At 47.8% G+C, this 11,183-nt stretch overlaps 1 protein-coding gene across 2 annotated transcripts in view; it reads left to right on the top strand.

Annotated features, from left to right (window-relative positions):
- Positions 1-7,181: 7,181 nt before the first annotated feature.
- Positions 7,182-11,183, top strand: part of BAZ1B (bromodomain adjacent to zinc finger domain 1B) — a 64,139-nt gene continuing 60,137 nt past the window's right edge. For both annotated transcript variants that reach the window (XM_084764561.1, XM_084764560.1), the window contains exon 1: positions 7,182-7,653. In XM_084764561.1, coding sequence (XP_084620687.1) covers positions 7,547-7,653 — 107 coding nt within the window. In that variant the 5' untranslated portion in view covers positions 7,182-7,546. The remainder of the gene's footprint in view (positions 7,654-11,183) is intronic.

Raw genomic sequence — 11,183 nt, 5'->3', positions numbered from 1 at the left:
TAACTGTCCTGGAGTCACTTTGTAGACCAGGCTGGCCTCAAACTCACAGCGATCCACCTGCCTCTGCCTCCCCAAGTACTTGGATTAAAGGTGTGTACCACCACAAACAGCTACCCTTACCTTTTTGAAAAATATTTATGTATATGAATGCTCTATCATATGTACACCTGCAGGCCAGAAGAGGGCATCAGATCACTTTATTTTTTTATTTTATTTATTTATTTATTTATTTATTCATTCATTCATTCATTTTTTGGTTTTTTGAGACAGGGTTTCTCGGTGTAGTCTTGGCTGTCCTAGACTCACTTTGTAGTCCAGGCTGTCCTCGAACTCACAGCGATCCGCCTGCCTCTGCCTCCCGAGTGCTGGGATTAAAGGCGTGCACTACCAAGCCTGGCTCAGATCACTTTATAAATGGCTGTGAGCCACCATGTGGTTGCTGGGAATTGAACTCAGGACCTCTGGAAGAGCAGCCAGAGCTCTTAACTCCTGACCTATTTCTCCAGCCCCTCCCCTTATCTCTCAAAAAACCCAAAAACAAAACAAAAAATCAACCAACCAAATAAACAAAATTTAAGAAGATTTTGAGGGTCTGGAGAGATGGCTCAGCGGTTAAGAGCACTGTCTGCTCTTCCAGAGGTCCTGAGTTCAATTCCGAGCAACCACATGGTGGCTCACAACCATCTATAATGTGATCTGATGCATATTGTATTCATAATAAATAAATATTTAATAAAAAAAGAGAAGATTTTGAAAAGAATGTTTCAGTTTGGCTATACAGCACTTTGTGTGAGTTGGTAAGTTGGTTTTGCCATGTCTGGTCTGTTGGCACCTAGTCGAAAAGCTCCCTGTGAAACCACTGACTTCAATCATGTTGGTTCAACAGAAGGCTAAGTCTCTTCTAGTAGAAAGGACAACAACAGCAAGAAGCTGAGCTAGGGAATGGCGCATGGCTAAAGCACTTACCAGAGTTTAGATGCTGGGTGGCCATGGTGACTCTCAGAAGTAGCATTTAGAAAGTAGAGGGAGGGGGTTGCCAGCTGCCTAGCCAGAGTAACTGTACTGATGAGCTCTGGGTTCTGTCTCAACGAATGAGAGGGAGATCTTTTGAGGACTTCTGAAGTCAACCTTGGGCTCACCAGGCATACACATGTGAAAAAACACACACACACACACACACACAGTTCAGAACTTCAGAGGTGGAGGCAGGAGGATCAGAAGTTCAAGGTCATCCTTGGCTGCAAGGTTACTCTGGGCTACAGGAAGCTGTCTCAAAAATAATTTGTGTGTGTGTGTGTATGTGTGTGTGTGTGTGTGTGTGTGTGTGTGTGTAAACTCCATTGTGATTGTGAAAGTCAGAGGACAACCTGCAGGAGTCCTCTTTCGCCATGTGGGTCCAGGATTCAAGCTCCCTTACCTGCTGTGCCATCTTGCTGTGTTGTCACCAGAGAAAATTTAAAGCAAAAAGTCATTATATAATAATAATAATAATAATAATAATAATAATAATAATAATAATAATAATAATAATAATAATAATAAAAACGTTATCATAATATGATTTAAGCCAGAAATAACAAGGGGAGCCGGGCATGGTGGCACATGCTTCTAATCCCTTGGGAGGCAGAGGCAGGCAGATCCCTGTAAGTTCGAGGCCAGCCTGGTCTACAAGTGAGTCCAGGACAGCCAGGGATACACAGACAAACCCTGTCTTGAAGAAAAAAAAAAAAAGAAAGAAAGAAGGAAAGAAGGAAGGAAAGAAAATGAGCAATGGCTCAAGAAGACTGTTGGAAGGAAAAAAAAAAAGAGAAATAGCTATCAGATTTTAAGGGTATAGATTTGACATCATCTGGTTGCTCCTTGGATGCTAACTGCTGCATATGAAAGAGGTCAAAGTATGTGCATTAAATTAAGAGGAAGGTGGGAGCCTGGCATGGTGGCGCACGCCTTTAATCCCAGCACTAGGGAGGCAGGAGGCAGAAGCAGGTGCATCTCTGTGAGTTCAAGGCCAGCCTGGTCTACAAAAGCGAGTTCAGGACAGCCAAGGCTACACAGAGAAACCCTATGTCGAAAAGCAAAAAAAAAAAAAAAAAAAAAAAAAAGGAAGGTGGAAAAGGAAAAAGTATAATATGGGTAAGAGGTTGTTTCATCATTCATTCATTCATTCATCGCATGTGAAGGTGAGGGGGGACCACTTGAAGAGTTGGTGCCGTAGTTCTCCATCCCTTCAGTCCCTACCACTCCCCAGTCTGGGTTCTTCTGTGTAGCCCTGCCTGCCCTGGAACTAGCTTTGTAGACCAGACTAGCTTCAAACTCATATCTACCAGCCTCTGCCTCCCAAATGCTGAGATTAAAGGTGTGCACCACCACTGCCAGGCTCTGGCTGTTTGTTTTTAAGACAGAGTCTCAGGAAGCCCAGGCTGGCTGCCAACTTGCTATATAGTTTAGGATAACCTTCAATTCCTGAATCTCCCTTCCTCCACATGCCTCAGCTTTGAGGTAGTCTGAGTTTGAGATACCAATGGGACGGGACTTAGAGGGAGCAACAGAAGCTGAACTGCTGAGTTTGTAAAGGGATCCATGTGGGATGAGTGGGTGACAGGACCGCTCCATGCGCAGAGCACAAGACAGGCCCTAGACAGGGTTCTGGTCCTGTGGGGGACTGCATGAGGAAGCGTGGGCATCTCCAAATGGTGCTTTTCCCAGCAGGAAACCAGCTCCTGCTGACTGGGAACAGACACAGGAGGAGGTCTGTAGAGGGTGCCTGGGAACTGCCATCTTTAATCTCTGTCCTTTAGTATTAATTTGCTTATTCAAATGGGAGAGAGAGGCTATATGGAATGAGTAATCATGCTATAATTATGATTTTTTTAAAAAGTCGTGCAGTGGGGGTGTAGCTCATTTGGTAGAGAGCCTGCCTAGCATCCACGAAACCGGGGGTCTGATCGCCTGAGCAGCAGGAACCGAACACTGAAGAACTGAGAGCCAGTTCTTCAAGGTGTCTTCTGACCTGCACACACGAATGAATGAATGAATGAATGAGTGAATGAATGAGTGAGTGAGTGAATGAACAGACACAAACCTGTAAAGCCCAGCTCTGGGTGGTGGAGGCAGACAATTAGAGGGTCAGGTCATTCATTCTTGCAGCTCCACAGTAAGAAAGAGGCCAGCCTGGCTTCAAAGAGACCCCACCTCAAAAGCCTTGAGTTGTGACTGCCTGCATAAGATGAACGAAACACTGGGGCTCATCAGCATTTTGTCATAGATGGGGGAGGGACTCAGAGGCACTGCCCCTCCCTGGTAATCTATAAGAGGCAGTGGGTGCTGGGGGGGGGGGGGAGGGAGAGGTGTCTTCAGTGGTGTAGCAACTGGTAAATTGCCAATGCTCCTGAAAGCATCCCTCATGAACCTCGCCCTCCTCCCCCCACCACACCACAGGGGGGGAAAAAAAAACAATCAAAAAGCAAACCACAGTAACAACAAAAACAACAAAACAAAGAATGAAAGTAGAAAGCGGTGGTTTTGGTTCCGGTTCAGAATAAAGAATTAGAGGGAGTAGGTGGGAGACCAGAGGGTAATGGGAGTAAGAATACACTATGGGCCTGCAAATGGCTCAGCAGGGTGCTTGCTGCCAAGCCTCAGGGCCTGAGTTTAATCCTTAGGATCCACAAGGGGGGGGGGGTGCGGGAGAACCACCTCCTCTGGCCTCCACATGTGCCTAGTAGCAGCCATACTCCCTCCAGAAATAAATCCAGCCAGGGTAGTTTTCTTCTTCTTTCTTTCTTTTTTTCTTTTTTCAAGACAGGGTTTCTCTGTGTAGCCTTGGCTGTCCTGGACTCACTTTGTAGACCAGGCTGGCCTCAAATTCACAGGCGATCCACCTGCCTCTGCCTCCCGAGTGCTGGGATTAAAGGTAGGCACCACCCATCATGCCTGGCCCAGTGTTATTTTTAAACAAAACTCCCAAAAATTTGATTTTTACCAATAAAGACTCAAGAGCCAGATGCTGGGGTGAAAACCTTCTGGCTCAGAGAGGCAGAGAAAGCACCTTCCTACCCAGCTAAGCCCCAGCATTTTCCAGAAGAAAAAGCCCCTTCTCCTCCATGTTGTTTTAAAAACCCTTCAAATTGAATGTCCCTCCTTTCTACTTCCTGTGTGTCTCTCTATCCATCTGGACTTCCTCTCACTACGTTTTTTCCCCCATGTTCACTTCCTGTCAGCTGGTTGCTTGCTGAGCCTCTTGACCTGTGGCTGACTTTATTTAATGCTGTTTACAGAAACCTCTTGGATTGAAGGTGTGTGCTAGGGCTGAGCCACACCACAACTGGAAACAGGTCTTTCCAGTATACAATTTTGGGTTCACAGTGTGACCAAATATCCTACAACAGGGCAGTGGTGGCGTACGCCATTAGTCCCAGCACGCAGGAGGCAGAGGCAGGTGGATCTCTCTTGAGTTCATGGCCAGCCTGGTCTGCAGAAAGAGGTCCAGGACAACCAGGGCTACACAGAGAAACCCTGTCTCGAAAAACCACCATACCTGGCTGTATTTTTCTTTTCTTTTTTGAGACAAGGTTTCTCTGTGTAGGCTTGGCTGTCCTGGGCTTGCTTTGTAGATCAGGCTGGCCTCCAACTCACGGTGACTCACCTGCCTCTGCCTCCCAAGTGCTGGGATTAAAGCTGTATTTTTCTTTACTTTCTGTTTTTGCTTTCATGTCTCCTGCCCTTCTCCCCACCTCCGTTTTAAAACAGCCTCCCCAGTGCTGGCATTCTGATCTCCATGGCCACCAAGTATCAGATCCCCATCTTTTTTTAAAGCTCTTACTATTATTTTACTGTATTTTATATGTCTCTATGCATGCCCATGTGTCTGTGCCCCACATGTGCACAAGGAGACCAGAAGACTTGAGTTACAAACTGTTGTGCGCCACCACTTGGGTGCTGGGACTCAAGCTCTGGTCCCTGAAAAAGTAACCAGTACTCTTAACTTTGAGCCATCTCTCTCACCCCAACATTTATTTGTTTGTTTGTTTTGGGGGGATTTTTCTTTCTTTTTTTTTTTGTTTGTTTTGTTTTGGTTTTTTGAGACAGGGTTTCTCTATGTTATCTTACCTGTCCTGGACTCGTTTTGTAGACCAGGCTGGCCACAGCAATCCACCTGCCTCTGCCTCCCGAGTGCTGGCATTAAAGGGGTGCGCCACCTTGCCCAGCTCTTTTTATTTATTTACTTTGTTGTTTTGAGACAAGGTTTTTCCTTGTAGCCTGGCTGAATTGGAACTCTCTCTGTAGACCAGGTTGGTTTTGAACTCATAGAAATCTAACTGCCTCTGCCTCCAGAGTGCTGGGATTAAAGGCGTGTGCCCTCACCATCTAATTTAACCCCAATATTTCAACATATTGTGTCCTTTAATATAATTTTAATTAATATCCCATAAATTAAAATTTATTATTATTATTGGTTTCAGAGTCTCATTTGTGTACTTATTTTTTAATTATGTGAGCAGGGCGGGGGTGGGAGGGTGAAGGCATGTGCATGTGCCTTCAGAGTTGAGAAGAGAGCGCTGGGCAACCTTTGTACTGAAGTCACAAGCAGTTGTCACCCATTCCATGTAGGTGCTGGGACCTAACTCAGGTCCTCTGCGAGAGCGGTATGTGTTCTTAACCTTTAACCATGTATTTATTTTAAATTATGCATGTGGGGGTATGTTTACAGGGTTGCAAGAGTCTCACTCTGGAGTTCCCGGCAGTTGTGGACCTCTCACGCAAGTGCTGGGGGGAAATCTGAGTCAGGTCTTCTGAAGGAACCGGAAGTGCTCTTGATTGCTGAACCACTTCCCCAGCTCCCTTATCTTAATAAATCTGTGTCCTTTAATATAATTGTATGCATGTACTTATTGTGATACGGTCTTGCTCTTCAGCCCAGGCTGGCTTGTGAGACCCTTTGTAGCCCAGGTAGCCACGAACTCACTCAGGAGCCTCCAGCTTCAAACGCACGCATGGCTTGGTCGGACTCGTGTAACATATATAAACATTTATGTAGTCTTTAAGTGTGTATATACATACAAAAGAAACTTCTACATTATTCTCCCACCTAAGCTTTTTTAAAGATTTACTTTCAAGCCGGGCGGTGGCGGCACACGCCTTTAATCCCAGCACTCGGGAGGCAGAAGCAAGGCGGAGTGCTGTGAGTTCGAGGCCAGCCTGGTCTACAAAGCAAGTGCAGGACAGCCAGGGCTACACAGAGAAACCCTGTCTCGAAAAATAAAAAATAAGATTTGCTTTCAAATTGGGTATGTGTGCGTGCGTGGTGGGGGTGTTACCTGTAAGGGAGTGCTGCTGCTTGCGGAGCCAAGAGGCCTGGTAGCTCCTGGAGGGCAGCTACAGGCAATTTCAGACTACCTGATGTGGGAGGTAGGGATTGAACCTGAGTCTTCTGAAAGAAGAATACAAGATCTTAAACCCTGAGCTGGCTCTGTGGCCCCTCCTCCATATATTTGTAAAGAAACTTTTACATGATCCTAACCTCAGTTTCTCAAACCACACCGACGTCTGCTGGGGAGCGATGCTGGGGATCCCAGTGGTCCTAATTCTTGGAACTTCTATTAGGGGGAGGGCCCGAGTGACTTCCCGCCCAGCCCAGCTCCGCCCGCGCATCCCCGGGCGTGGCCGAGCAGGGCCCCTTTAAGAAGGGGGCGGAGCGCGAGTGGAAAGACAAAGCCCCTGGCCGCGCGCTCTCCCTCCCTTCCTTCCCCCCTCCCCACCGGCGCACCACACGGACAGTGGGTGCCCGGATGTCGGTGTCGCCGTCGGTGACAGATGGCGCAATGTCTGTAAGTGTGACGGGCCTTTCTGCTCTGACCCCTTAGAGCGCTCCGCCGTTCGTCCTCCCCCCCCCCCCTCCGCGCTGTCCCATTACTTTTTAAGTCCGCCACGGGAAGCCCGCACTCCAGTCGCCGGCTCTTACATAACGTGACCTTTCACCTTTTCAGACTGCCCTCTAGTGCGCTGCAACCAAACTACGTGGCTGGGGCCCAGGGGGCGGGACTCGAGCGTGGAGCGGCAGCCTCTCTCAGCCAATAGGCTACGGACGCCGACCAGCCCTCCGCCTATCGGAGCATTCGCCCCAGGGCGCCACGGGGAGAAGCAAGTTAGTCTGCGTTCTGGCCCGGCAGCGGGCGGGGGAGGAAGGGAATCTCCCGCCATTTTTCAATAATTTCCTCCCGTGCCCGCTGGAGAGGAGTCGTGACTAGCGGCCGCCGCGGCGGAGACCGGCGTGAGGTGAAAGCCGCCGGGAGGAGCGAGGAGGATCTCTCGGTTTCTTCCCCTCGAGGTGTTCCCCTTGCTTTCCATGGCTGTGGCGCGGTCCCGCCAGCTCTGAGGGAAGCCGGAGTTCGCGCCGCCCTCTCACCCCTCCCCTCCCCCATCGCCCCGGGAGCCAGGCGCTTCGCTCGCTCGCTCGCTCGCTCCTTCGCTCGGGGCCGCCGGGGCCTAGCGCTGCGAGGCGGAGCGGCTCAGCCTCCGGCGCCCGGTCCCCGTCCCCGCCGCCGCGATGGCGCCGCTGCTCGGCCGCAAGCCTTTCCCGTTGGTGAAGCCGCTGCCCGGAGAGGAGCCGCAGTTCACCATCCCGCACACTCAGGAGGCCTTCCGCACCCGGGAGTATCCTTTTTCCGTGCGCGATGTGGACGCCCGGCCGCGGCTGCGCAGGGCGAGGGATGGAGATGGCGAGATGCGAATGGGGCCGCGCGCGGCTCGCCGGGCAGCTGTCACGGCACCGGCCCATCCGCGGGGCCGCGATGCCCCTTGGGCTGGGATCCCCGCGGCGAGACCCATCCGGCCGTCTCCAGCCGTCTTTCCCGGAGCCGCGCGCCTCCATCCTATTTCCCCTTACTTTGTCCCCGGTGCCTCGGTGACGATCGTAGCACCACTTCCCACCTCCCTAACTTGGCTTCGGGCCCCAAGTGACTAGGGAGGTGAACCTGGTCTCCTCTGCGCATTTTATTTCTCTCTCTCCCTCCTCCCCTTTTCGTATAAATGAAACCGTCAAGTGAAGTTTTTGAAATTGTACCGGCGCGGCCGCGTGATCCGGCTTGTGCAGACCTCTGCTGCGTCTTGTCTGGGCTGTGTGGGGGGGACACTGATGTAGGTTGTGGGTTTTGTTTTTCTCCTCCGGAGTGGACTTTAGGCCAGGGATGAATTGACAGAACCGTAAAACACAAAACCTGGCACTAACTTCTCACTGAAAGTGGGAAGGAACAGAGCGTGGCCTTTTCTTTCCCAGAGAATACACAGGTTTGAAATGTAGAAGTTCCTTCTTTCTTCCTTTCTTTCTTTCTTTCTTTCTTTCTTTCTTTCTTTCTTTTTTGATAGACCCGTTTGGATCTATCAACTCCAACTCAGAATGCAGTCGAAGCGGGTCTTGAAGAATTTCCAATGCTTCCTGCTTTCCCCTCCCCAGCTGGCTTTCTTTTTCTTTCGTTCTTTCTTTTTCCTTTTTGGTTTTGTTTTGTTTGTTTCCAGACAATATCTTATTACGTTGTCCTGGCTGTCTTTGAACCAATTCCATAGGCGGTAATCCTGCCTCAGCTTGGTCAACCTACCAAGCCTGTATCAGCCATTCAGCACAGTTAGAAAAAAGTAAAATACCAAGGCATCTTAACGTTTTCGTTTTGGAACGTGAAACGGGTTTTTCAAAATAGAAAGTCTGCATTTCTCATCATTGTTTGTAGGATTTCTTTCTTTTCTTTTTTGGTTTTTGTCTTTCCGAGACAGGATTTCTCTGTGTAGCCTTGGCAGATCTGGACTAACTTTGTAGACCAGGCTGGCCCCGAACTCATAGTGATCCTCCTGCCTCTGCCTCCCATGTGCTGAGATTAAAGGCGTGGGCCACCACCGCAACCGGGCTGCACGTAGGATTTCTTGACCAAGCACAGCCTCTTACTTGGATTGCTTTCTTTTGCTGTGTAGGGGAAGTGTTGGATGCATCTTTTAAGGCTTATTTGTTTATTTTTTTTTAAAGATGTTTCTTTATCAAACTTGAATGTCCTAGTAGTTTTATTGTCCCATCTTTGAGAAGACTAGATTGTGTTGTAATTTCTGCTGTACCTGTGGAGCAGGAAAGGTTCAGGTGAAGTATTTCAGTTTGTTCTTGGCCTTTACCTCATTCATCACTTTTTTGTTTTTTGTTTTGTTTTTAATTTTCTTGTAGCCCAGGATGATTTCTAATTTATGTATTGGAAGCTGGCCTTGAATGCACAGTTCACTTGACTCAGCCACCCAAGTGTTGGGATTGCAGACATCCACCTGTTTAGCTTGATCTTGGTTTTAATAGTGTTTTGAGTAATTAGGATAATTTCACTCCCTTCCCCTCCTCAGTACTTGGGGGATTGAACCCAGGCCTTGCACTATTAGTAAGCTTCCTCCATAGCCCTCTTTTCATTCTGAGTTCTCCTGCGTCAGCCTCCTCAGTAGCTGGGATTATAGACTTTTACCTCAGTGTAGGCAGGACAGCTTCATTTTGTTAGCATCAGTTCTGAATCCCAGTGTTCACCTACAGAGACTTGGAAAAGGGGACCTTTCCCTTCTAATTCAGCCTGCATGGGTGTTTTGCCAGCATGTGTGTCTGTGTAGCACTTGTGTTCCTGGTGTCCCCAGAGGCCAGATGAGTACACTGGGTCCCCTACAACTGGAGTTCCAGATGAATGTCAGCCACCATGTGGGTGCTGGGAATTGAATCCAGGTTCTAAGCCCTGTTGACAACACCTCACTGTTGACTCTAACTAACCCTTGTAGGTTTTTGGTTTTCCTTTTTCTTTCTGTAGGGTCTGTGTAGCAGTGTTAAGCCTGGAACTCATTTTGTAGACCAGATTGGCCTGAAACTGACACAGATCTGCCAGCCTTTACCTCCTAAGTGCTGGGATTAAAGGCATGTACCACCATGCCTGGCCTCCATGTAGGTGTTTTTGATTATTTATGCCTAGCATCTCTGAGCTGAAATGGGTCTTTAGAGGTCTTCTGGATCTCCTGGCTGCTTGCTGAGAAGGCCCAAGAAAATTGAAGTTAGTGTTTTAAAGGTTGTGCACTTCTTGAATCTAAGTGATGAAAGGTGGGATTATAGTCCAGTATTCTTGGAACCATGTCACTATATAAACTAAGGGAAGAACAGGAATACTAGGGATTCTAGGGAGGGAACCCAGGACCTTGTATGTGCTAAGTACATGTTGCACTACTGAGCTAGCTGCAGTGTATGACACAGCCATGTTGTCCTTGAGTTCTTTAATCCTGCTTCAGCCTCCCAAGTGAGGGATTTCTGGGGCTAGGATCACACTTGTGCCACCAGGCCCCACATCCTTCTTTGCTTTTAATTTAATTAAATAAAATTCTTTTTAAAAGAATAGTTGGGAAGTTGAATGTTTTGCCTACATGGATGTAGGTGCACCATCACATGTGTGCCTATAGACGGTTGCCACCATGTATTAGTTAAGAACTGAACCTAGATCTTCTGCAAGTGCAGCAGGCAGTGGTAGCTCATGCTTTCAGTCCCAGCACTTGGGAGGCAGAGGCAGGCAGATCTTTGAGTTTGATGCCAGCCTGGTCTACGCAGTAAGTTCCAGGATAGCAGGGCTAAGACAGAGAAACCTTGTCCCCGAAAAACCAAAAGAAAAAAAAAAAGAGTTGAGCCATCTCTCTAGCAATTTTTATTGAAATATTAGTATACTCTGTAAGTTTGTGATCTAAGATGTAATTAGACAATATAACATGCATTTAACTCTATTAAGTACATTATACTAAAGGTACCGTATTTACTTTTCAGAACAATTCCATGACATCAGTAAAGTTTATTCTATGATGCCAACATAGTTTCGGTATTCGGCATTTATTTATTTATTTATTTACTTGCTTGTTTACTTATTGAGGCAGGGTCTCACTATGCAGCTCTGGTTGGCCTGGAACTCTTTTTTTTTTTTTTTTTTTTTTTTTTTAAAGATTTATTTATTATGTATACAGTGTTGTGTCTGAATGTACAACTGCAGGCCAGAAGAGGGCACCAGACCTCTATAGATGGTTGTGAGCCCCCACGTGGTTGCTGGGAATTGAACTCAAGACCTTTGGAAGAGCAAGCAGTGCTGTTAACCTTTGAGCCATCTCTCCAGCCCCCTAATTTAGGATTATTAACAAAGGCTTTGTTT

This window comes from Acomys minous (genome assembly GCF_964271855.1).
Source record: "Acomys minous genome assembly, chromosome: 16".
NCBI classification, from domain to species: domain Eukaryota; kingdom Metazoa; phylum Chordata; class Mammalia; order Rodentia; family Muridae; genus Acomys; species Acomys minous.
Note: the sequence above shows the minus strand (reverse complement) of the source record. Positions and strands in the feature narration are given on the sequence as shown.